We start from the raw sequence: 27,229 nt of genomic DNA, 5'->3' as shown, positions 1-27,229 counted from the left end.
GCCCTGGGAAAAAGCCTCTAGCTATTCACATAATCAAACCCTCTCATCATCTTATACACCTCTATCAGGTCACTTTTCATCCTCCATTGCTCCAAGGAGGAAAGGCTAAGTTCACTCAACCCATTCTCATAAGGCATGCTCCCCAATCCAGGCAACATCCTTGTAAATCTCCTCTGCATTCTCTCTATAGTACCCACATTCTTCCTGAAATGAGGTGACCAGAACTGAACATGGTACTCCAAGTGGGGTCTAACTAAGGTCTTACATAGCTGTACCATTCCCTCACAACTCTTGAACTCAATCCCACAGTTGATGAAGCCCAACACACCATACACCTTCTTAACAACACTGTCAACCTGTGCAGTAGCTTTGAGTGTCCTATGGACACGGACCCCAAGATCTCACTAATCCTCCACACTGCCAAGAGTCTTACCATTAATATTAGACCCTGTCTTCAAATTTGACCTACTGAAATGAACCATTTCATACTTAGCTGGGTTGAACTCCATCTGCCACTTCTGAGCCCAGTTATGTATCCTATCCATGTCCCTCTGTAACCTCTCTCAACCCTCCAGTCTATCCACAACACCCTCAAGTATTTCACTAGTAAATAGGTGATTGATCATATTCTGTTTATTGCATCCCAAATTTTAGGCCAATTCATCAAATAAATATGGCTGGATCTTGACAAAATGCTTAGAGTCCTAGTGCTTTTAAGATCTCATGGAAGAACTTGATTTGGAAGTAATCTTTTAGGATAAGGGGAGTTTAGAAGACGCTTATTATGAAGGAAGCCTCACAAAGATTGTTCAGTTCAAAACATGATTGAAAGTATGTGTATAGTGCCATATATGATATAAAATGGCACTTAAGATAGACAAAGGTACAGCTTCCCCAATGCTCACTGGTCTCCCATCTCCATTTCAGACAGTTCAAATACTTGTTTCAGCTTGGCCAAACAATGTTCAATACTTAACAAAAGTAACTGGATGACTATCTGTTTGGGACTGAAATAATGTTAAAGTTCAAAGTAAGTTTATTATCCAAGTTCATGCATGTTACCTTGAGATTCTTTCTCTTGCAGGAAGAAAAAGAAATACAATAAAGTTTATGAAAAGCTATATATAAACAAACAAAGATTGACAATCAATGTGCAAAGTAAATGTATTATCAAAGGACATATATGTCACCAGATACATACTCAATAAATCTATGGCATAGTAAGTGTTACCGAATCAATGAAAGACCACCCAACTAGGGCGTGCAACCAGAGTGCAGAAGACAAGGAACTGTACAAATACAAAAAGAAGGAATAATAATAAAGTAATAAGTATCGAGCACATGAGATGACTATTCCATGAAAATGAGTCCTTTGGTTGTGGGAGCATTTCAACGATGGGGGCGTGAAGTTATCCCCTTTCATTCAAGAACCTGATAGTTGAGGGTTAATAACTGTTCACAAACCTGGTGGTGTGAATCCGGAGGTTCCTGTGCATTGTTCCTGATGGCAGCAGTGAGAAGAGAGCAAAAACTGGGTGGTGGGCATCCCTGATGATGGATGCTGCTTTCCTGCGATGATGCTCCGTGTAAATGTGCTCAATGGTGGGGAGGGCTTTACCCATAATGGACTGGGCTGTACCCATTTCTTTTTGAAGGATTTTCCATTCAAGGACATTAGTGTTTCCATACATGGTTGTAATGCAGCCAGTCAATATGCTTTCACTACATATCTATAGAAGTTTGTCAAAGTTTTAGATGTCATGCCAAATGTCCACAAACTCCTAATGAAGTAGAGACACTGCTGTGCTTTCTTCATAATTGCACTTACAGTGCAGGGCCCAGGACAGATCTTCTGAACACCTAGGAATTTAAAGTAACTAACCTTCATCTTTGATCCTCCAATGAGGACTGACTCAAGGATGCCCGGTTTCCTTCTCCTGCAGTCTATAATCAGCTCCTTGGTCTTGCAGACAAGAGTAAGAGGCTGTTGTTATGACACCACTCAGCCAGATTTTCGGTCTCCCTCCTATATGCCGACTCATCTCCATCTTTGATTCGCCCCACAACAGTGGTGTCATCAGCCAGCTTGAATGTGGCATTGGAGCTGTGCTTAGCCACAGTCATAAGTATAAAGCGAGTAGAACAGGGGACTAAGCGCACAGCCTTGTGGTGCACCTGTACTGATGGAGATTATGGAGGAGGTGACTGGGGATTGCAAGTGAGGAAATTCTGGATCCAATAGCACAAGAGGGTACTGAGAAAGAAGGCCAATGTGCAAACTCCACAAATAAAAAAATAATACTGGAAGCATGAGTTGTAAAGAGTCTTTGAAAGTGAGTCTGTAGGTGGTAGAAGCAGTTCAGAGTAGTGGTGATTGAAGTTATCTACACTGGTTCAGGAGCCTGATGAAATTTGAAGAAATGAGAAAGGATCTAAAAAGCGTGGATTGGAACAGGTTGTTATCTGGCAAGGATGTGATCGGTGAGTGGGAAGCCTTCAGGAAGAAATTTTGAGAGTGCAGAGCTTGTATGTTCCTGTCAGGATTAAAGGCAAAGTGAATAGGAATAAGGAACCTTGGTTCTCAAGGGATATTGCAACTCTGATAAAGAAGAGAGAGTTGTATGACATGTATAGGAAACGGAGTAAATAAGGTGCTTGAGGAGTATAAAAAGTGCAAGAAAATACTTAAGAAGGAAATCAGGAGGGCTAAAAGAAGACATGAGGTTGCCTTGGCAGTCAAATTGAAGGATAATCCAAAGAGCTTTTACAGGTATATTAAGAGTAAAAGGATTGTAAGGGACAAAATTGGTGTTCTTGAAGAGCAGAGTGGTCGGCTATGTGCGGAACCAAAAGAAATGGGGGAGATCTTAAATAGGTTTTTTGCATCTGTATTTACTAAGGAAGCTGGCATGAAGTCTATGGAATTAAGGGAAACAACTAGTGAGATCATGGAAACCGTACAGATTGAAAAGGAGGAGGAGCTTGCTATCTTGAGGCAAATTAAAGTGGATAAATCCCCAGGACCTGACAGGGTATTCCCTCGGACCTTGAAGGAGACTAGTGTTGAAATTGCAGGGGCCCTGGCAGATATATTTAAAATGTCCGTGTCTACAGGCGAGGTGCCGGAGGACTGGAGAATGGCTCATGTTGTTCTATTGTTTAAAAAAAGGATTGAAATGTAATCTGGGAAATTATAGGCCGGTAAATTTGACATTGTTAGTGGGTAAGTTATTGGAGGGAGTACTAAGAGACAGAATCTACAAGCATTTGGATAAACAGGGACTTATTAAGGAGAGTCAACATGGCTTTGTCGTGGTAGGTCATGTTTCACCAATCTTTTGGAGTTTTTCGAGGAGGTTACCAGGAAAGTGGATGAAGGGAAGGCAGTGGATGTTGTCTACATGGACTTCAGTAAGGGAGGTTAGTTAGGAAAATTCAGTCGCTAGGTATACATGGAGAGGTGGTAAATTGGATTAGACATTGGCTCAATGGAAGAAGCCAAAGAGTGGAGGATTGCTTCTCAGAGTGGAGGCCTGTGACTAGTGGTGTGCCACAGGGATCAGTGCAGGGTCCATTGTTATTTGTCATCTATATCAATGATCTGGATGATAATGTGGTAAATTGGATCGGCAAATTTGCTGATGAAACAAAGATTGGAGGTGTAGTGGACAGTGAGGAAGGTTTTCAAAGCTTGCAGAGGGATTTGGACCAGCTAGAAAAATGGGCTGAAAAATGGCAGATGGAGTTTAATACAGACAAGGGTGAGGTACTGCACTTTGGAAGGACAAACCAAGGTAGAACATACAGGGTAAATGGTAAGGCACTGAGGAGTGCAGTAGAACAGAGGGATCTGGGAATACAGATACAAAATTCCCTAAAAGTGGTGTCACAGGTAGATAGGGCCATAAAGAGAGCTTTTGGTACATTGGCCCTTATTAATCAAAGTATTAAGTATAAGAGCTGGAATGTTATGATGAGGTTGTATAAGGCATTGGTGAGGCCGAATCTGGAGTATTGTGTTCAGTTTTGGTCACCAAATTACAGGAATAATATTGATAAGGTTGAAAGAGTGCAGAGAAGGTTTACAAAGACGTTGCCGGGACTTGAGAAACTCAGTTACAGAGAAAGGTTGAATAGGTTATGACTTTATTCCCTCGGGCGTAGAAGAATGAGGGGAGATTTGATAGAGGTATATAAAATTATGATGGGTATGAATGCAAGCAGGAGTTTTCCACTAAGGCAAGGGGAGAAAAAAACCAGAGGACATGGGTTAAGGGTGAAGGGGGAAAAGTTTAAAGGGAATATTAGGGGGGGCTTCTTCACACAGAGAGTGGGTGGGAGTGTGGAATGAACTGCCAGACAAGGTGGTAAATGTGGGTTTTTTTTAACATTTAAGAATAAATTGGACAGATACATGGATGGGAGGTGTATGGAGGGATATGGTCCGTGTGCAGGTCAGTGGGGCTAGGCAGAAAATGGTTCGGCACAGCCAAGAAGCGCCAAAAGGCCTGTTTCTGCGCTGTAGTTTTTCTATGATTTCTATGGTTGCAGAATAATGACTGCACCTGAACCTGTTAGGCTAGTAGGCATAATCGAAACTCGAGCTAAGACTTTAGAGTTGCACTGCAAAGTAAAGCGAATGGTTGCTACTGGTGGAATTTCTTTCACAGTGGATGTGTCAAGCAATTCATTAAAGATATTTTAATGTGCAAATGATGCTTGCATTGCATGCTTAAACATAGGCCTCAAAGGTGAATCAGTGTTGTTTATTTCATTTGTTACTGTATACTTATTAGTATTTCAACAACTATCCAAAATGTATACTTGATTAACTATGCCCACTGAACCAAAAACAGTATTTGCAAGGCTTCCGTCATGACAAGCATTTCCAAAACAGTATTCTTTTTGAAATCCTATTGACACGCCCCACCTTATCCCCTGGGGTAAGTAACCTTTGACTTAAATTTATTGCAGCAGATATTTTAAACCATAAATGGGAGCTGGAGTGCTAATACTTGGTTGGTACAAGTACACGCTTTCTTGCATGTTGTTGCAAACAAAGCTGATTTTTTTAAACAATCAGCTAAATTTTGCTCACTCCTGCTAAATCTTAACAAGTCACTGTAGCTTTGTGGTAATTTATTATTTCAAACATGTATGGACCTGCAGACAATGATAGGAACATATGATGAATATCCTATTTTCCAAAATTTGGCCAAGTCATTTGTGCAGATTGGAATGTGCAATTAATGACTGGAAAACTTAGGACTGCTGCATCTTCTGTATAATTATGCTTAATGATTTGCAGTCTGATAGAATAAGGAATAATGAAACAAACTGATGGACTCCAGATAAAAAAAGGGCAATTGTTTCTGGCTTCATCTATTAAGCTAATGTGTTATGGGTTTGAATTAACAAGTAACGTGATTTTTCCTTTAATGTTATGTGCAAAGATAACTTAAGCTTTATTCAAACTTTGGGATTGCTGACTAACTTATTTGTGAAAAAGTAAGTCAGACATTTCCTTTGTATTTGCCCTTTTAAGTTGTTACTGGACTTTTATTTTTAAGTGGATGCTTCAAGCAAATTTGTTCAATTACAGAATGAGGTGAGGGTATGGAGAAGCAGTCAAATTGATAGAACCAAGGACACCAAGGACAACTAAAGTTGTGTGATATTGTAAACCAAAGCTGCTTATCAAATTTCACTACTGCCTAATATTCACAGCATTAGTGCATGGGTTATAAATAAAATCAACGCACTTGTGATTGTGTTATTTTTCTAAATTTCCCATGGAATTAATTTTTAAATTCATAAATCTACTTATTCATGATGGAACAATGTATCTTATCACATTTAATAGAATGGTGCCACTTATGCCCTCTGCTTCGAACCTCCATTTAGGCGTCCTTAACTATCTACATCTGGTCATTGAGACACCTACAACTCTTAAGAGTGTAGATTTTACTCATTTAAACACAATTGTTTAATGTGTAGTTCAACATCCCTGTATGGCAGTGGTCCCCAACCACTGGGTCGTGGACGGTACTGGGCCGCAGACCATGTGCTACCGGGCCGCGAGGAAACAATATGAGTCAGCTGCACCTTTCCTCATCCCCTGTCATGCACTGTTGAACTTAAACATATGGTTACCAACTGTCCCGTATTTGCCGGGACATCCCATATATTGGGCTAAATTGGTTTGTCCCGTATTTCCCCCGCTATGGTAGAGCGTTCCTATGAAACCTTTCGTGCCGAAATGGCATGAAGCAAAGAAGAAATTACCATCAATTTATATGGGAAAAATGTTTGAGTGTTCCCAGACCCAAAAAATAACCTACCAAATCATACCAAATAACACATAAAACCTAAAATAAATAACACTAACATATAGTAAATGCAGGAATGATATGATAAATACACAGCCTATATAAAGTCGAAATAATGTATGTACAGTGTAGTCGGGAAGATGAAGGCAAAACGGATTGGAGAGGAAAAAAATCAGCACGTACACGCATGCGCACACAGGTGCCCGTGCAAGGCTTCATGGTCATGGTAGTCTTTCCTGGGGTGGAGTGTCCCGGGATTTGACTGCTACTTTTGTCCCTTATTTGAGAGTGAGAAAGTTGGCAACCCTAACTGTAAAAGACATGTTGAGGTGAGTTTAACCCTACTTGAACACCCCCCACCTCCCTCCGCCCCCCCCCCCACCCCGGTCGGCCGGTCCGCGGTGCAGAAAGGGACAGGTGCATGGTAACACAACAAGTACAAATTCCTCAACGAGTTATCTAATTTCATTTTAAACTCTGTAGTTTGCACCTTACAGAAAGGTTCAAGAATGTGGCTCACCACCAGATTTTCAAGTACCAACTGGGAATGGGAAAGAATTCCTGTCCTTGCCAAACCCATGAAGAAATAAAACAAAATGCTAGCATTCCAAAATAATGGGCAATGATCCATCTGATTCCGTAAGAGTGTAACTAAGCATAGTTGTACTTTCTTAACTCTTAAGATAACACAGACATCAGCAAAATTGTTCAAAGTACTCTCTTTATCAAGCTGATAATGCCACACTTATTTTGATATAAAGAAATAAGATAACTTGAAGTTAACTATAAACAAATTCATTAATTCCTTGGTATTTGTATTTATTAAACCAGTTTTAGAATGAAATGTACATGCATTTTATCTTTTCAATTTGATTTTTGTTATAGAATTTCAAAAATACAATAAGCAATTCCCTTCAGTGAGCTGAAAACCGACCTGTTTTAGCTGCTTTGAGCCTTCAGTGACAACAGCGTAATTAAAGACTATCTAATCAGTTTCAGGGCAACGTACAATTGCTAGGTTGGAAACGGTCAACCCATCTCAACGTCCTGAAGCATCGACTCTACAGTCAAAGTAAATGGTTTGTAGTTAAGGTAAGATTGCTATTGATTAACGTGGTATTTTTTGTAGATTTGTGAGGTAAAACTGATGTGTTTTATTCTGATGGTAATATTATTCTGACTGAACATAAGTGGAGGATTGAAAGTCATTGGAAGATAATTGTCAAATGAGCGGTTGTTGTATTTAATAAACGGTTGCCTGCTCTGTTTTCAGTATGATAGCATATTCTTTACAAAGCAACGTCTAGGCCAGTTGCTCAGCTTCTTAACTTGGGGATTTCTAACTCACATTGAGGTTTTTTGCTAAAAATGACTCAATCTGTGAGGCTTTCGGCTATGGTTTTATGTAGACCATTTGGAATTGTGGTTTGATTTGCATGCACCAAATGTTAAGCTTCTGAGACAGATTCCAAGTATCTGATGTTGATGTATTTTCCAGATCATAGCATGTTTTGGCTTTTATTACCTTGAAAACATTTCTGGGATGTGTGTTTCAGATGACTGATAGGCAAATATCTGCTCTGAGATCCTGTAAGTGTAAATGTGCCCTGACTGAAACATTAACTTTAATAGTAGGTAAAGAATAACAAACTGACACCCAGTGGTCACTTTAATGAATATACCTGTACTCCTCCTTAATAGAAGTATCTAATCAACCAGTCATGGGACAGCAACTCAATGTAGCCATGGTCAAGAGGTTCAGTTGTTGTTCAGACCAAACATCAGAATTGAGAAGAAATGTGATCTATGTGACTTTGACCGTGGGCATATTGTTGGTGCTGGACAGGGTGGTTTGAGTATCTTAGAAACTGCAGATCTCCAGGGATATTCATGCACAGCAATCTCTGGAGTTTACAGGGAACTGTGTGAAAAACAAAATCCCATCCAGGAGCAGCAGTTCCTTGGGGGGGGGGGGGCCCCGGGAACCACCCTGTTAATGTCAGGGGTGAATGGATAGATTGGTTCAAGCTGACAGGAAGACAACAGTAACTCAAGTGACCACACATTGCAACAGTGGTGTGCAGAAGAGCATCTCCAACTGCACAAGTCGAACCTTTAAGTGGATGAGCTACAGCGCAGAAGACTACAAACATAAACTCACTGGCCACTCTATTAGGTGGAGGTGCATTGAAATAGCACAAAGAAATGCTACCAATGAGAAAGGCAGCTGGCATGAGGCTGTTTGTGTGGAACCATCTAACATAAAAAGAGTACAGAAAGAGGCCATAGTGTGTTGACACCACTAGAGAGGGTAGAAACCCACAGTGCACTGCTATTGCCAGTGGATGTGGAACTATTCAGACCAGAGCAGGGCTGCTAAGTGCATGAGTAACTTGAGAATGTGACACCATCAGTGCAGCGTGAGACAGTTACTGGCACTGTACAGTGTAGCGTGAGACCGTTATGGCACTGTACAGTGACCATTAGTGGCACTGTACAGTGCAGAGTGAGACCGTTACCGGCACCACTAGTGCAGTGTGGGGCGGTTACTAGCACTGTACAGTGCAGAGTGAGACAGTTACTGGCACTGTACAGTGCAGAGCGAGACAGTTACCAGCACCACTAGTGTGAAGTGGGGTGGTTACTGGCACTGTACAGTGTGGAGTGGAGTGGTTACTGGCACTGTACAGTGTGGAGTGGGGTGGTTACTGGCACTGTACAGTGCGGTGTGGGTGGTTACTGGCACTGTACAGTGTGGCGTGGGGCAGTTACTGGCACTGTACAGTGCGGAGTGGGGGGGTTACCGGCACTGTACCGTGTGGCATGGGGTGGTTACCGGCACTGTACAGTGCAGAGTGAGACCTTTATTGGCACTGTACAGTGCAGAGTGAGACAGTTACTGGAACTGTACAGTGCAAAGTGAGACAGTTACCAGCACCACCAGTGCAGAGTGAGACTGTTAAAAAAGAATAAAATAACAACAACAACAACAAAATTAAGTTCCATTCCTTCCTCCCACACACTCACACATAGACCTTTAACCCCAGCCTGGCCTGCAAACATTGGGCTTGGGGCTTGGACAACATCAGCAGGCACCTCTGTGAATGAGCCTCAGCTTCCGGGTTACAATTCATACCTTGGGCTTTGATCCTCGGCATCAATCCCAGGACATACCGATCGTCAAGCACTAGGCCTTGAACTCTGAACTTGCTGATAATGGGAACCTGAACACTAGCCCTCGCACTCTGGTTTCATCGATTTGTGAACCCAGGGGATCATCGGAACTCGTCTTGTTTGAATATGCTCATCGTGTTTGAAAGAATGACGTAGTGTATTTGTTCCTGAATTGCATCTCTTTTCATTGCCTGAATCGACCTGTAAAACACTTGCATGTTCAAGAAGTTGAACTTTCATGCTTTATGGGAAGATATTTACTGCAAAACTGCCACACCTGACAGAGGGCCACCAGCTAACTACCCCTCAGAAATTTATGACTTTGTACCTGCCAATATTACTCCTATTCTGGGACCCAAACAAATAGCTTGCCTATAATATTTATGACTTTTCCCCTTGCATCTGCAGCACAAATACGTATGTTGCACCTGTTTCTCAAGTGCATCACTCTAGGATAGCAGCGGTCAATATTTGCTCTATCTGATAACTTGACCATTGTTATTATAATATAAATTGCATGTTGTGGGTGGTTTAGATTGTTTTTTTTAAACTAACTCTATTTGCTTTATTTCACATCAGGTTGGATCTGCAAAATGGGTTCTAAATGTGGCAAGTCCTTTCAGATCTCTTGTGCTGTTCTGTTTGTCCTCATGACGGTGGTGGCCGTGGCCGCCATTGCAGTTTTCTTCATCTCTGCCAGATCGGAAGCTGGTAAGCGGGCAATGTGGGTTGTGGGATGGCGACACTGTTGATTCTCACTTGTGAGGTGTAGTGTGAACTTTATCTGGATAAAGCAGCAAGGCAACTTTGGTTACAGCCGCCCGGTGGTGTAGTGATTTCAGGATGAGTGGTCCTCGGTTTGAGTCTGGCTACCTTCCTGAACGCTTTCCACCCGCGCTGGGTTGAGCACTGAGCTCGCAACTCAGCCTCGTAAAAAACAGACAAAAATTCTAAAGAAATGGCAAAATTGCCACCTGAAGTGCCACAAGGCTTGGAAAGGAAGAACACAAGTGTTGTTACAAAGCAATGTTTATAGCAACACTGGGGCTACTTCATTAATAATCTATCGTCAAAGAAAGAGGTTGCACTATAGCATCTTCTAAATCTTAAGGTCAAATTCAAGTCCTTCAAAAAGTAGTTGGTTCAGCAGTACAGAGATCAATGTACACAAACCAATCTGGTAAATCACTGAGCAATAATTAACCAAATAATCTATTCATTTAGAGATAATCAGACTGTATTCATATAAACAGTGCCATATAGTACTTGACATTCAACCAACCAAGTGTATAGAGTTGTTATTTGATTATGTTGTGTTACGTACCCCGTAACTGGGTTGCCAAACCAGCAGAAATGGATCACTCAGTTGGAGTCTGGATTACTAGAACTAAGGAAGTTTTATTAAAGAAACAAGCAACACAGTACTCTAATCAAAAGGATAATAAATGCAACAGTTCAGCAATGATAAACACACATGTACACAGAATTAAGATAACAGGATCAATCAAGCTCTATCGTTGTCTAGGGGTAAATGACCAGTTTCAAAGTGACGCAAAGTTCAGTTCAATTTAGTTCAGTTCAGTTCGCAGTAATCACTGCCGTGGGAGATGGACAGTGTCGGGGGAAGGAGAGAGAGAGCAAAACGAAAGAATATTCAAAAACAGCTTCCACACAGACCTTCGCAGTCAGCTTTCGGGCGAGTCCTTTGTGATGTCATCCGAGGTCACCGACCGTGACCCCTCCATTTCCAGATACAATCGTTTCTCTGCGGTGAACCTGGCACCCAGGCAAGGGTGGACGCACACCAGGTTCCCACCGATCGTGCCTTTCCACCCTGTGCGTCTATGGCTTGTCCCGCGACCAGCCGTCCAAAACTTCCCACCGACTTGTGAGAGACGCACCGCTTCCAGGGTCTCGTTACCTTGGGGTGTCGTGTGTGTGTGCCTTAGCGAACCTGTCCCTTTTTATCCCCCTGCTGGGGTATCGCCTGTCCATCACTTCAAACAGTTCAGGGTTCAAAGGGGGAGCCGATCTTGACAGCTCTCCTTCCTTCATTAACATCTCCAAATGCTGCTCCATTGTTTTCCTTATCTCTCTCTCTCCTGAAGACAGGTGGCAGACCAACTGCTGATCCCACTGGTGCCAGAACAGGACAGCTAACATCTTAATCTATGTGTATTCTCGTCACAGTTGAAACTGAATAGTCATGGATGGTAAGATGATCATCATGTGTTTGGGGTAAACGGCATATATGGAGGAATCTGGGCAGTGAGTCCTGCCTATTGAAATCCGCTTTCTCAACTAAAATAATTGAGCAGAGGAGGTGAATATTCACTTGAAGTGATCACAGTTGTATTTAAAGAGATAGCATGCAGGTACAAAAGTTCACAGCTTTGGAACCTGAGCCTGTCATGAATAACCCACCACCGATTTCATTTGACCTCATTTGGCTGACCAGCATCTTCCACTACCTTTCATGCAGCTACAAGGACAACTCCAGTGGTATGTGACAGACAAAACCACATATAGGTTTAGCAGACCTGGCCTTTCACAGTGCTATATCTACAGACTCCATATATCTCCATAAGCAGAGTCTTTTGGAATTACTGTTTGTGGACTTGATGTGATGGACAATCTTGTGCTGGCATTCTGTATCACAACATCAGAACGTACAACGTGCTTTACAGTCAAAGAAATACTTTTGAAGTGTGGGTGCTACTATTGCTCCTTTCATATGCCCTACTGCTACCTAGAAGAGAACGCCTTGCTGAGGAGCCATTTTGTCACTGTATCACTTCCTGTTAGAGTCACAATATGTACAAATACTCCTGCAGCTAGCGTCACTTTATGTACATACTCTCAGTCTATGTATAGAAGCTAATCCATGTATGTACAGCCACACTCAACTGTTCTTTGTAGACTGGGTTTTATAGGATTGCCTTTATATTTATATTTATTGTTTTTTATTTGTGTTCTTTATGCTTACTGTGTTGCTTATACTGCGTCGGAACCAGAGCAACAGTCATTTCATTCTCCTTTACACTTGTGTACTGAAGAATGATAATAAACAATCTTGAATCAAGATCCCACAGGTAACAATGAGCCAAATGACCGAAGTATTTGCTTTAGTAATGCTTGTGCAGAGCAAAATGTTGTCCAGGCAAACTTACTTGTTCTTCATTGAATTAATATCATTGCATCTATTGCAATCAGCTGAGAGCAAAGGGAACCATGCTTAGAAAAGATGGTTATGGTCCCGGTGCAGATCGATGGGAGTAGGCAGTTTAAATGGCTTCGGCGTGGACTAGATGGGCCAAGTGGCCTATTTCTGTGCTGTACTTCTCTATGACTCTAAAAGGACAGTGGCACCACAGCACCGACCAGGGTAAGTCTAACACAGTGAACAGTAGAGCACTCAGGAGTGTGGTAGAACAAAGGGATCTGGGAATACAGGTCCATAATTCATTGCAAGAGGCATCACAGGTATAGAGGGTCGTAAAGAAAGCTTTTGGCATATTGGCCTTCATAATCAATGTATTGAGTACTGGAGACTGGATGTTATGTTGCAGTTGTATAAGATGTTGGTGAGGCCTAATCTGGAGTATTGTGTGCAGTTTTGGTCACATACCTACAGAAAAGAGGTAAACAAGGTTGAAAGAGTACAGAGAAAATTTATAAGGATGTTGCTGTGTCTGGAGGACCTCAGTTATGAGGAAAGATTGAATAGGTTAGGACTGTATTATTTACAACTTAGAAGATTGAGAGGAGATGCAATAAGAGTATACAAGATTATGAGCAGCATAGATAGGGTAAATGCAAGAAAGCTTTTTCCACTGAGGTTGGGTGGGACTACAACCAGAGGTCATGGGTTAAGAGTGAAAGGTAAGAAGTTTAAGGGGAACATGAGGGGAAGCTTCTTCACTCAGAGGGTTGCGAGAGTGTGGAATGAGCTGCCAGCACAAGTGGTGCATGCGAGCTCGATTTCAATGTTTAAGAGAAGTTTGGATGGGTATATGGATAGTAGCAGTATGGAGGGCGATGGTCCCGGTGCAGATCAATGGGAGTAGGCAGTTTAAATGGTTTCAGCATGGCCTGTTTCTGTGCTGTTCTTCTCTATGACTCTAAAAGCACAGTGGCACAGCTCAGAACTGCTGCCACACTGCTCACTGGTGACGCTTCCATGTTCTCTCTGTGGTGTCGGTGCTTCAGTTTCCAGCCACAACCCAAATGCACGTGGGTTGTTCGGCTAAGTGGCCACCACTGATTCCCTCTTGCATGTGGGTGAATGGTAGAATAGGGGAGGTGTTGGAGAAAAAATAGGCTGCAGTGAAATTTTAATAGAGAATGGATTACTATATGAGCTGGAAATGTCACCAGGGATCACACGTTTTCCCTCCGTGAAGCATTGGAGAGTTAGCTTTGCTGCTGTGCTCTGGTTTCTTTAAAGCACACTGTTCTGATCAGGATCTATGACTAGTGTGGTAAACCATATATGTGTTGTAACTGGATTAACTGTCTGAACGCGCCCCTCTGCTGACTGCCCCTGTGGCTCCTCCCACAGATCCCTGAATCAAGGTGATTTCACCTTGCTCCTCCCCCTCAGTCCAGGGGCAGACACTCACCATGGAGGTCGTATTGTACAGCGAATAAAAGCCTTTCAGTATTTACCCTACTTCAGTCTTTTGGAGTTATTGAAGGTGCTTCAACTAGAAACGCAGCTGACATATAAAGTGAAGTCAGTGACCTGCTGATGTTAGAATAGATCACACGCTAACTCGAGTAGATTGTCTCCTGATGCAGCTTGTGTTAAACCCAGGAAGCAGAAATGTACGTTCAGAATCCTCAGAAGATGGGACATAGCTGTCCCTCAATGTGGTACATTGGATTCTACCTGTATTTCTCCAGAGGGGTAGAACAAACACTTTATTAGCATCAGAGAAACACACCTTCATGGTGCCAGTGGACTCTCTGAACTGAGCCCAGCACAAACAAAATTGTCGGGTTAACCACATAGCACTCACCAGACTAGTGACTGTACCAGACTAAAATAACACAATGACTAATGTACATGAGCCACAGACCAACATATTGTACATACACCACAGTTTCCCCCTTCGAAAATAAATAAGTCCTATAGAGATAAGTGACCATATTCAACTTATCATCTTCCCTTCAGATGCATTCCCCCATTTGTTTTTCTGAAGTTATTCTTTCTCAGATACTTATCAACTCTTACCAGTTACAATCCCATAAATCATAATTTCCCTCCATTTCAGAGTCTACATAGATTGCTGGTTTCCTGCTGTAAAGGGCTTTGGACAGAGCCCATGAAGATGAAAGCGTCGGCTGCCCTTTCATTAATGGTACATGCCATCGTAACTACCTCTTCAACCGACTTAATCGCTCTCATTATTGCTGGCCATTTCCAGCTCCTGGCAATCCCACTTAGTTTTTGAAATGTAATATTCTGAGTATTAATGCCTTATTCCGACTGAAAAATCTGTGTAATAATCTATTATTCTGCTCAAATCAAAACATGGTGAAATTGCAGTATCTCTCTTGGTTCCTCAAAAAGTACTGGATACATCTCAGTGTGCCACAGGCAAAGCCATCTCCACCATTGAGCACAATGACATGAAGCAGCATCCATCAAGGATACACACCATCCAGGTCAAGTGCCTTAGGTCCCACACGACCAGATTAAGGAACAAAAATTACCCTTCAATCACCATGGATAACTTCACTCACATCAACTCTGAACTGTTTCTACAACGTATGGACTTGCTTTCCGTGACTCTGCAACTCATCTTCTCAGTATAATTGCTTGTTTATTTATTTATTTTATTTGCACAGTTGTCTTCTTTGGCACATTAGTTGTTTGTCAATTTTTGCGTGTAGTTTTTCATTGACTTTATTGTATTTCTCTGCTCTACTGTGAATGCCTGCAAGAAAATTAATTTCTGAGTAGTGTATGGTGGCATACTATATAGGTACTTTGACAATAAATTTATTTTGAACTTTGAAGTCACATCATAATAGTTCCCTCCTCTGGGCATGTGATGACGTGTACTGAATTTGTCACTCTGAAATATTTCGGCTAGAACTGGGTTAAAAAGGTGACTTTACTTCCCAACCACTTTTGTCAAAAGAGATATCAACTTTGTTATGTGAAGCCATCAAGTTAAGCAATGTTGTGTGAAGGTCCGAGCCTATTTCCTATAATGTCGTGGAATTTTTTCGCTCATGGTTCACTGCATTTTGTCCCTCTGCAATTTTGCTGTAACCTCTGTGGTGTTATTGAAGAATATATCTGACTTAATGCTAAACACTTACTCGATTCTATCATATTTATCAAGTTGTCAGATGTTACCCTTCAACCATCAGGCTCCTGAACCAGCGTGGATAACTTCACTCACCTGATATCTGAACTGATTCCACAATCCGTGGACTCCCTCTACAATTTGTGTTCTCAATATTATTTGTTCCTATTTTTGTATTACACAATTTTCCTTCTTTTGCATATTGGTTGTTTATCGGTCTTTGTGTGTAGTTTTTTCATTGATTCTACTGTATTTCTTTGTTCTACTGTGGATGTCTGCAAGAAAATGTATCTCGGGGTAACTTATGGTGACACAGATGTACTTTGATAATAAATTTATTTTGAACTTTGATGTACCAAACCTTTCCTTTATTTGAGTCCTTTTTCCGTGCTGCTACTTAGTTCAGTATTGAGGAAATTGCCCCCTCTTTTAAATCACACACACGTGCCTCTTTTACTTCAGCTCCTTGTGGTAAGTATCCATTCTTCTGCCAGTGTAGTAAATGTGTTAATTATGGACTTTTGGAATAGAATGTGAATTTGTTTTGACCTAGAACATCAAGGAAGTGTGCCTTTATTGTGGGTATGGACTCTGTAAGTATGGCACGTTAGTATTGCTCAATTAGTTATGTGGCACCCTTTCTTAGGTAACAGTGACCTCGTGGGCCTTGACGTAGCAACTAGTAAGCCATACAGCAATATACATACACCACACCCGGGCTCCAATAAGGCTGAACATGAAAACACAGCCCTCTGATTGCAGATGCAACATTTTGGACCTGTGAAATCTAATGGGGTGAGGCCTCCTGTAACACCCGATGCAGCAGGTTCTTCCACATGAGCTATCTCTTCAGCTTCTGGTTCTCCAGCCTTGAGTGTGGATCGGCAGTAGATCTGCACTGCTAGCAGAATTCACTGCGAAAATTCTCGGCCAGGAATGGAAGTCAGATTTTTCAAACAGTTGTATTTAAATCCTCATGTACTTGCTTAATATTTTTTTCTTCATGTCACTTATGTTTACAAACCTCCGTAATGACAAAAGGTTAGCAGGCTCACAGTGCTGGAGGGGCTCAGTAGGCCAGGCAACTTCTATGGCAAGAGTTCCCAACCTGGGGTCCATGGGACCCTTGCCTAATGGTATTGGTCCCTGGCATAAAAAAGGTTGAGAACCCCTGACCTATGGAAAGGAATGGCCTGATGAAGGGTCTCAGCCCAAAACACTGACTGTTTATTTCTTTCCATAGATACTACATAACCTGCTGAATTCCTCCAGCATTTTGTATGTGTTAATCCAGATTTCCAGCATCTGCAGAACCTCCTGTGTTTATAATTCAAAAGATTGTAAGATATCAGCATGACAATGTGAAATTCAGGGATAACAGCTAAAATTGATGTCCACTGTCTATTCTAACCTACTTGATTTGTGTTTCAGATTTAAAATCCACTGAAGAGCCCTCTCTGCATTACCGGATTGGTGCTGGGCGTGCTGATTGCACTGGGCCAATTGCAGACCTACCTTTGGTATGATCATTTGTTTCCAGAGCTGTTTGTTGTGTTAGCTTCTCTGTGCCAGAATACTTCTACGATTTCCAATGCCCCCTGTTGGATCCTAACGCCTTTGCGATCCAAAGGTTCCGCAGAAGTCAAGAATGAGGCATAAAACTCGTTGCTTATATTAAATGTCGCAACCAGAGAAAATGAACAAGAAAGTGCAGTCATGGTCATCTCATAGTCAGACTAAGGATAACAAAAAATTCCACTGATAACATTAATTAACCTATAAAATGGCCAGATTCAAGTGGCGTGAGACATGCTGCTGAAACATATGAACTATGAACTATGAACTATGAACGATGATGATAATGAACTATGAAACAGAAGCAAGTGTATCATAATTATTGGGAAATTCACTGAACAATTACCATGTATATAGCTGATCATGTAAAAATACAAGCAAGTTAAACTACAAGAAAAATAACAATTCGACACGTCAGTCCAACAAACCAAATCCACCCTTCCTACAACCTATACTATCCTTGTTTCGGATTCCTCATCAGAAAAACTGTTCTTTCTTTCTAAACTTTACTGGGTCCTCTGACCACTTTAAAAATCCAAGTTAAATTGGTCCTCTGTATTAAATACTACAAATAGTAAAGAACGTAATATGTGTCCCAATGAAGGGTCTCGGCCCAAAACGTCGACTGTACCTCTTCCTATAGACGCTACCTGGCCTGTTGCATTCACCAGCAATTTTTATGTGTGTTGCGTGATGTAATATCAGATTTATGCGACCTGCTTTAAACCTTTAAATCCTGGTATAATTCTGGTGAACTTGAGCTGCACGTCCTCCGTGGTCTGAGGGAAATGATTGCATATTTCTAAGCAGTACTCGGTGAAGGTTCTATGCTGAAGGTATAGAACTGAAGTAGGCTTTTTTTGTGTTCTAAATGAAGCTCAGCATTACTCCAGCCTTATTTGTGACTTGTACCTTTAGCCTTTACTGATGTATAGACACACCTTTGGTCCTGTAGAGTCAGTAATTTGTCAAATGTAGCAAAATTTATTTTAAGTCCAAAGTGACTTTGTCAGACATCAGTGAACTGAACCTTATTTTTTTCATAATGGTGTCTATTCACTTCACCTCTCTAGTTAAATTTCTACATTTAAATTTCTGCTCCTCCCAATAAATTGCGCCAAATGTTCTAATAAACAGAAAGCTGAGTTTTCGTCCAGTGAGCTCTCCTGAGCTCAATTTCCTAGAAGGTGGCCATCTTTGCATGGAACTTATTTGTGTATGAGCAGCTAGTCCGCCTCTGAAATGGCCGTGGCAGCTGATGAAGTCCTGGCCGCATGTTCCCCAGCTATCAAAAGCAGTTACTGATCCAAACCGCTCACGTGCTCTCACCTATCACCTGCCTGCTTGTACCCATTCCCCTCCCCTAGCTTCTTATTCTGGCTGCTTTGCCTTTCCTTTCCAGTCCTGACGAAGGGTCTCAGTCTGAAATGTCAGTTGCTTATTCCCCTCCATAGATGCCTGACCAGCAGATTTCCTCCAGCACCTGCCGAATTCTTGAGTTTATGAGTTACCGGTCCAAGTCTTTAATTTCAATAACTAACTGACTATCTTTCAGTTACTGTGCTTAAAACTTTAGATAATATGAGAAAGCCCTTTGGAAAACAGTTGTACTTTGTCCAATTTCCGGTAGTTACATCTCACACGCCAGTTTTGGCTGGGTGAAGTTATAACAGGGAGATCACACGTTATTGATGGGTAGATTCCAATGTACAAAGAGTGTCATCAAATTTTCCAGTAACTAGTACACTCTTCTGTTTATTGCTGTTTATTTCTGAAATCAATGGAATTTCAGAGGGATTTTCTTAATTTGGGAACAATTTTATCCCTTTAGCTCTGTGGTGCCTTTTTTATTTCCAGCTCCTTTTGATTTTGTTATCCAGAGTTGAGTCTAGCATACTTCCTGAGTCTCTCATGTTAACAAGCTAATGAAGGTAATAATCATGGGTGTGTTCTGGAAACCCTTCCCACTTTAACCATAATGCTCTCCCAAGTAATATTCCTTTATTATTTGTTAATTCACCTGGGTGGACACTGTATGAGGAGCAGTATCTGTTGAAAAGCCTCCTTTCAGAATCTGTAAACTGATCGCTGATTTAACCATTGCTCCACATATAATTCTCTCTCTCTCATGAAATGATAAAGATTGAAGTTCATTCCAGTGTGGCTCCGGCCCAAGTTCACACCAAAGCTGTAAACATGATATCCCTCGATTCCGGGACTGGTTTCATTTCTGACATTTTACATTTATAAGTGTAAAAGCAAGAACTTCAGTTAAAAAGACTTCTTACCACTATCTTCTGCTTCTTCCTTATCTATTCACAGTTCCTCTTCACAACTCTTTTATACTGTCTCAAGTTTCTAAGCCAGCCTGCTTAAAATTAATTTTGCGGTGCTCATTCCAGGATACCACAGACATGCAGCTAGTAAAGCAGCTGCCTTGCAAGTTCTAGTGGCCTGCAACGCATGGAGCTTTCCCTGCATGGGTTTCCCCTGGGTGCTTCAGTCTCCTACCATTTCTCAAAGACACATGGTTAATCTGTGACAGATATTGCCTAATGGATCGGTGAGTGGTAGAACCTGGGCAAAAGTTTTAGGAATATGGATAATGAAGGATGGAATTAGTGTAGGATTAGTGTAAATGGGTGCATAATGGTTAGTGTGGACTTGATGGGCCAAAGGGCCTGTTTCTGTACTGTAATATTCCATAACTTTCTGAAGTAAGCCTTTCCATCATGAATATTAGTTTAAGGTTTCACACTCGGAAACTTGGTTTGGAATCCCTATACGAAAACTAATTCCTTTCCTGTTTATCCCCTTCCTCTTTGCTACATTCCTTTCCAGACTTAGCTTTAGTCAGAAGCAGCTGAATTTAACTGCCAGCTTTAAAATGGGGAGTTCTTTAAGAGTGAAAATAAATCTATGTACACAAAAACTACTTTTATAACTAGGCTTACTTTGTGTATTGGCTAGTGTGCCATATGAGCACGTTTCTTTAAAAAAATCATGTTTTAGACTTTGTCACATTAGCCTTCTGATGAGAAGATCAAAGCAATTCATACAGGAATTTCCCAGCTGCCAGAGCCTGGTTGGTTAGCAGAGGGCTGTAAGCCTTACCAAGGACAGTGCAAAAATTATCTTTAGTTGCTCTTGCTTGGCCTATAACTATATGTCAATCTATCTTCATATATACGCAGTGTCAATGAATGATGACTGGTGGAGAACAGAAGCATCAAAGTTCTCTTCCATTCCTGGAAAATCCCAAAAGAGCAAATTGAATGTGGACCTTTGTTTTTTGAGGTTAGAGTACAAGTCCTGCTTTAATTCTGCAAGGCTTTGATAACGAAATTTCTGAGTTCAGTGTGTAGTTTTGATACCAAAGAAAGAATACACATACTGTACCTTAGAGGCAGAGCAGCATTAACTTATTAGATTAATTGATTGGATGAAAGGTTGCAGAAAAATTGAGCCATGTGGAACTATATTCAGTGATAGTCAGAAGAATGAATGACATCTTCATTGAAAATCTTTTTCGTACAAGAAAATCTTTGAACTTGCCTCCTTTGGCTTCTCCAAAGGCAACCTGATGTAAAAATAAGAGTTAGTCCAATTATTAGTGGTGAAGTCAGCATAGCAGCAAGGGCTTCTTTGACATTATTGGAAACGTGGTGAAAGGCATGGTGTTTGGACAAGTTCCACCAACAAAATAAGTGAAAAATAAAAATCTTTGGCTCAACTAGCTGCCAAAGGTTTTTTAAAAACTGAATGTCTAGTTCCAAGAGGTAATGTTGCTCCTCTATAAAATCCTGGTTAGACCACCCTTGGAATATTGTGTTTAGTTCTGGTCACCTCATTACAGGAAGGATGTAGAAGTTTTAGAGAGGGTGTAGTGGGGATTTACCATAGTGACGCCTGGACTAGAGAACATGTCTTATGAGGATATACTGAGCAAACTAGGGCTTTACTCTTTGGAGCAAAGGAGGGTGAGAGGTGACTTGATAGAGGTGTACAAAATGATGAGGCGCAGATCGAGTGGATAGACAGAAACATTTTCCCAGGGTATGACTATTACCAGGGGGCATAACTTTAAGGTGATTGGAGGAAAGTACAGGGGGTGGGGTGGGGGGGTGGAATGTCAGAAGTAAGTTTTTTACAAAGAAATTGGTGAATGCATGCAGTGCCTTGACAGAGGTGGTGCTAGAGGCAGATATATTAGGGGCATTTAAGAAACTGTCAGATAGATACATTTTAGATTAAATGAGAAAAATCGAGCAGTTATCTGTAGAACCGGCAGTGTTTCTCTACAAAATCAGAACCATGACATTCTGCAAAGGATTGATAATGTGATTGCCAGGAAGGGATTTCCCCTGACTGGGGAATCCAGAAGTAAGGATAACGTTTCAGGTTAAGGGGTTGAGCACTTAAAACATACAAACTATAGAACAGTCCAGCACAGGCTACAATATTGTGCCGAACCAGCTAAAAAACAAATCAAAAACACCCAAACACTAATCCTCCTACCTACACCATGTCCATATCCCTCCATCGTCCTTACATCCATGTGCCTATCCAAACATCTCTTAAAAGCCTCTAATGTATTTCCCGCTATCACCACACCAGGCAACACATTCCAAGCATTCACCACTCTCTGAGTAAAAAACTTAAGCCCTCACATCCCCCTTGAACCTACCCCCTCTCACCTTCAATGCCTGCCCTGTGGTATTAGACATTTCAATGCCAGGAAACAGACACTCCCTGTCTAATCGATCTATGCCTCTCATAATCCTATAAACCTCTGTCAGATCTCCCCTTAACCTCCGATGCTCCAGAAAAAAACAACCCAAGTTTATCTAGCCTCTCATGACAACACATACCCTCTAAACCAGACAGCATCCTGGTAAACCACTTCTGCACCCTCCCAAAGCCTCAACATCCTTCCTGTAGTGGGGTGACCAGAAATGTGTGCAATACACCAGATGTGGCCTAATCAGAGCTTTATAAAGCTGCAACATAACCTCTTGACTTTTGAACTTAATGCCTCAACTAATGAAAGCAAGCATCCTATAAGCCTTCTTAACTACTTTATCAACATGTGTAGCCGCCTTCAATGAGCTATGAACTTGGATCCCAAAATCTCTTTGCTCAGCAACACTGTTAAGGATCTTACCCTTAACACTATACTGTCTCCTTCCATTTGCTCCACCAAGGTGCAACACCTCACATTTATCTGGGTTAAACTCCATCTGCCATTTCTCTGCCCATATCTGCAACTGACCTATATCGTGCTGTATTCTTTGCCAGTCTTCTGTACAACTTCACCAATCTTGGTATCATCCGCATACTTACTAATCCAACCATCTGCATTTTCATCCAAGTCATTTATATACATCACAAACAGCAGAGGTACCAGCACAGATCTCTGCGGAACACCACTAATTACAGAACTGCAGCTCGAATAAGTCCCTTCAACCACTACCCTCCATCTTCTATCAGCAAGCCGGTTCTGAATCCAAACAGCCAGTTTGCCGTGCACCCTATGCATCATAATCTTCTGGATCAAACTCCCATGAGGGACTTTGTTAAACACCTTACTAAAATCTATGTAGACAACATCCACTGTCCTACCCTCATCAATCTCTCTTGTCACCTTGTCAAGAAACTCAAACAAGTTGGTAAGACACAACTTGCCCCATTGGCTCTCCCAAATTAGACCATGGGTTTCCAAATGCTCAAATATCCTATCCCTAAGAATTTTCTCCAGCAATTTCCCTACAACTAATGTGAGACTCACCGGTCTATAGTTCCCAGGATTTTCCCTTATTCCCTTCTTAAACAGAGGTACAACATTAGCCACTCGCCAGTCCTCTGGGACCTTGCCTATGGCTAGAGAGGACACAAAGATACTGGTCAAGGCCCAGCAATCTCATCTCTTGCCTGCTTCAATAACCTGGGATAAATCCCATCAGACCCTGGGGACTTATCCACCTTAATACTCATTAGGAGGCCCAGCACTTCCTCCTCCTTGACCTCTAAACACCCTAATGTATTTAGTCATAGTCATAGTCATACTTTATTGATCCCGGGGGAAATTGGTTTTCGTTACAGTTGCACCATAAATAATAAATAGTAATAGAACCATAAATAGTTAAATAGTAATATGTACATTATGCCAGTAGATTATGAAATAAGTCCAGGACCAGCCTATTGGCTCAGGGTGTCTGACCCTCCAAGGGAGGAGTTGTAAAGTTTGATAGCCACAGGCAGGAATGGCTTTCTATGATGCTCTGTGCTGCATCTCGGAGGAATGAGTCTCTGGCTGAATGTACTCCTGTGCCCACCCAGTACATTATGTAGTGGATGGGAGACATTGTCCAAGATGGCAGGCAACTTAGACAGCATCCTCTTTTCAGACACCACCGTGAGAGAGTCCAGTTCCATCCCCACAATATCACTGGCCTTAGAAATGAGTTTGTTGATTCTGTTGGTGTCTGCTGCCTCAGCACACAACAGCAAACATGATAGCACTGGCCACCACAGACTCATAGAACATACTCAGCATCGTCCGGCAGATGTTAAAGGACCTCAGTCTCCTCAGGAAATAGAGACGGCTCTGACCCTTCTTGTAGGCACTCAGCACTCACCTCCTGGTTCTCCATATCCTTCTCCTTGGTAAATACTGAAGCAAAGTACTCACTAAGTACCTCACTCACATTCTCTGCATTCAAGCAAATGTTCCCTCCTTTATCCTTGAGTGGTCCCACCCTCTCCCTAGTTTCCCATGCTTGATGTATGTATAGAATGCCTTGGGATTTACCTTAACCCTACTTGCCAAGGACTTTTCATGGCCCCTCCTGGCTTTCCTAATTCCCTTCTTTAGTTCTTTTCTGGTTTCTTTATAATCCTTGTGCGCTTTGTCTGATCCTACCTTCCTAAGGTTTATATCTTTTTCTGTTTTCTTCTTGACTAAATTCATCACCTCTCTGGATATCCATGGCTCTCTTATATTTCCATCCCGTCCTTCCTTCAAACAGGAATATACCTCCCCTGTACACTGATCTTTGAACAGTCTCCACATGTCTGATGTGAATTTGCCAGAAAAAAAAAGGCATTACCAAGTAACACCTCTTATTTTCTGCCTAATGCCCTCATAACTTGCCCTACTCCAGTTTAAAGCTATCCTGAAAGTTAAGGATTTGTGGTCACTGTTCCCTAACTACTCATCCATGAAAAAGTCAGTAACTTGGCCAGGCTCATTGCCCAACACCAGATCTAGAACAGCCCCTCCTCTCATTGGATCGTCCACGTGTTGATTTAAGAAGCCTTCCTACATATCTGTTCCTCAATGTCCAGTTGGCTATTGGGGCGTCTGTAGTGCAATCCCATCAGTGAGATTGCACCCTTCCTATTCCTGCGCTCTACCCAAATGGACTCAGTGCCTGACCCTCCATCAAGTCTCCCCTGAGTACAGCTGTGATATTGTCCCTGATTAGTAGTGAAATTTCTCCCCCCCCCCCGCCAACCCTTACCTCCTGCTCTATCTTTTCTAAAACTTGGAAAACCTGGTAGATTAATCACCCATTCCTGCCACCCTCACAAACAAGTTTCAATAATGGCTACAGTATTGTAGTTCCATGTACTGATCCATGCTCACCCTTACCCATAATACTCCCAGGTTTAAAATATGCAATCTTCAAACTATCCGACCCACCTGTTATTTCAATTTTGCCTTTCAGTACTTTCCCCTGACATTTACCTTCCATTCCAATACTTCTCCTGCTGACCTGGCTCCAATTCCCAGCCTCCTGCAACACTAGTTTAAACTCCCCCAAGAGGCATCAGTGCAACCTCCTGCCGGGATATGGGTTCCCTCCAATTCAGGTGCAACCTGACCCTCTTGTGCACGTCACCCCTTCCCCAGAAAATATTCCAATGACCCAAGATCTTGAAAACCTGTCCACTGCACCATCTCCTCAGTCTCTCATTCTACCGTGCTATCACCCCAATCCTACCTTCATGAACCCATGGCACTGGGAGTAGTCTGAAGATTACTACCATGGAGGTCCTTCTCACAGCCTCTTTCCTAACTCTATATACTCATTGCGTAGGACCTCTTCCCTGCAGCCATTCTAATACATCCTGGACCCTAGCTCTCGGGTGGCAACACACCATCCTGGTGTCTCTTTTCCTTCCACAGTATCTCCTGTTTGTCCTTCTAACTATTGAGGCCCTTACAACTACCACACTGCCTGACTTTTGAGCCTCAGAGCTGGCCACAGGGCCACCAGCCTGACTGTTGCTGCTATTCATTCCCACTGCCAACCCCGCCCCCCCCCCAGCAGCGTCCAGAGACGTATACAGTACTTATTGCTGAAGGGAAGGGTCACAGGGGAACCCTGCCCTGACTTCTTCAACCCCTTGCCTCTCCTTGTGGTCACCCATCTACTGTCCGAAGCCTGTATTCTGGGTGTGACCACCTCTTCAAAATTTCTGAGATGATTTCTTCACTTGGAACTGCTAAAACTTTGGAATTCTTCGCTGCCGGATACTCAATAATTGTGTACATTCCAAGGCTGACACTGATATATTTTTGAATTAAATTAATAAATTTGATTTTTAATTATTTTTAATTACAATTAATTGTGTTAAATTAAGGCATGTGGTGATAGGTTGGGGAGGTGGATGAGGTAGAACACCAACCATAATCTTCCTAAGTGGTGCAGTGGGTTCAATGTGATGTCATTAATTTCCTATTTCTTACATTTTTCTATTATGTTCTAAATTTGCATATATATTTATCAACCATAATTAAAATGTGTGTAATTCAGTTCACTAGGAATGAAAATGTATGGAATTCTCCTTGTTTTTGCACTGAGCTGGAATTACCAATTAGCAGAAGTTAACACAAACGTGAGATAAAGACAGTGGCTTATTTTTTATATGGCGTAAATATGTGTTTACCCTGCCTAAGCACAGGACAGGCTAAGCACAACTCCAATGGTATATTTAAGTTTACCAGTGGCACCACTGTCATTAGCCGAATCAAAGAAGGTGATGAATCAGCATTAAGGAGGGAGATTGAAAATCAGGCTGAGTGATGCCACAACTACAACCCCTTACTCAATGTCAGCAAGACCAAGGAGATGGTTATTGACTTCAGGATTATTGCTTATTTATTTTTTATTATTATTATTATTTTTCTCTTCTTTTTTGTGTTTGCACAGATTGTTTTTTTTTTACTCATAGGTTGTCGTCTGTCCTGTTGGATGTGGTCATTCATCGATTATGTTTCTATTTACTGTGATTGCCCGCAAGAATATGAATCTCAGAGTTGCATATTGTGACTTCGATAAAAAATTTACTTTGAAATTTTTTACTGATTTGTAGATGGGATATGCCAATCCAGAGCAGACGGCTGAAGGACTCCATACCCGACTCTTCAGTCGGGCTTTTATTGTAGCAGACCCCAACACTTCAAAGAGAGTTGTGTTTGTCAGTGCTGACATTGGAATGATATCTCAAAAGCTCAGACTAGAGGTAGGCACCAACTCCCAAGCACTTCCTCTATGAAATTTATTCTATAACCCATGGTTCCGCTGTCCTTTAAAGGATCATTACAGGTTGCTCTGAAAAAGGTAAGCACGCTTTTCATTAGTTTTACTTCTGAAGAGCTAGGAAGAAATTAAGTTCCAAAAATAGATTGCAGTCCCCTGCTGGCATGGGTTCATTCCTTCCTTTTATGTTGTCTTCATGCAGGCCAGATCAGTATTAGAAATGCCCGAAATTACTTGTAGGCCAACGGGTAAACAGCAGTGGGGTGATCTGTTGACATTCTCA

General features: G+C 41.8%; 1 protein-coding gene across 1 annotated transcript in view; it reads left to right on the top strand.

Annotated features, from left to right (window-relative positions):
• The first annotated feature begins 7,212 nt into the window (after positions 1-7,212).
• Positions 7,213-27,229, top strand: part of asah2 (N-acylsphingosine amidohydrolase 2) — a 93,392-nt gene continuing 73,375 nt past the window's right edge. The window contains exons 1-4 of the mRNA XM_063071607.1: positions 7,213-7,421; positions 10,083-10,214; positions 17,255-17,343; positions 26,780-26,929. Coding sequence (XP_062927677.1) covers positions 10,097-10,214; positions 17,255-17,343; positions 26,780-26,929 — 357 coding nt within the window. The 5' untranslated portion in view covers positions 7,213-7,421; positions 10,083-10,096. The remainder of the gene's footprint in view (positions 7,422-10,082; positions 10,215-17,254; positions 17,344-26,779; positions 26,930-27,229) is intronic.

The sequence above is a fragment of the Mobula hypostoma genome, chromosome 19, assembly GCF_963921235.1.
Source record: "Mobula hypostoma chromosome 19, sMobHyp1.1, whole genome shotgun sequence".
Taxonomy (NCBI): domain Eukaryota; kingdom Metazoa; phylum Chordata; class Chondrichthyes; order Myliobatiformes; family Myliobatidae; genus Mobula; species Mobula hypostoma.
Note: the sequence above shows the minus strand (reverse complement) of the source record. Positions and strands in the feature narration are given on the sequence as shown.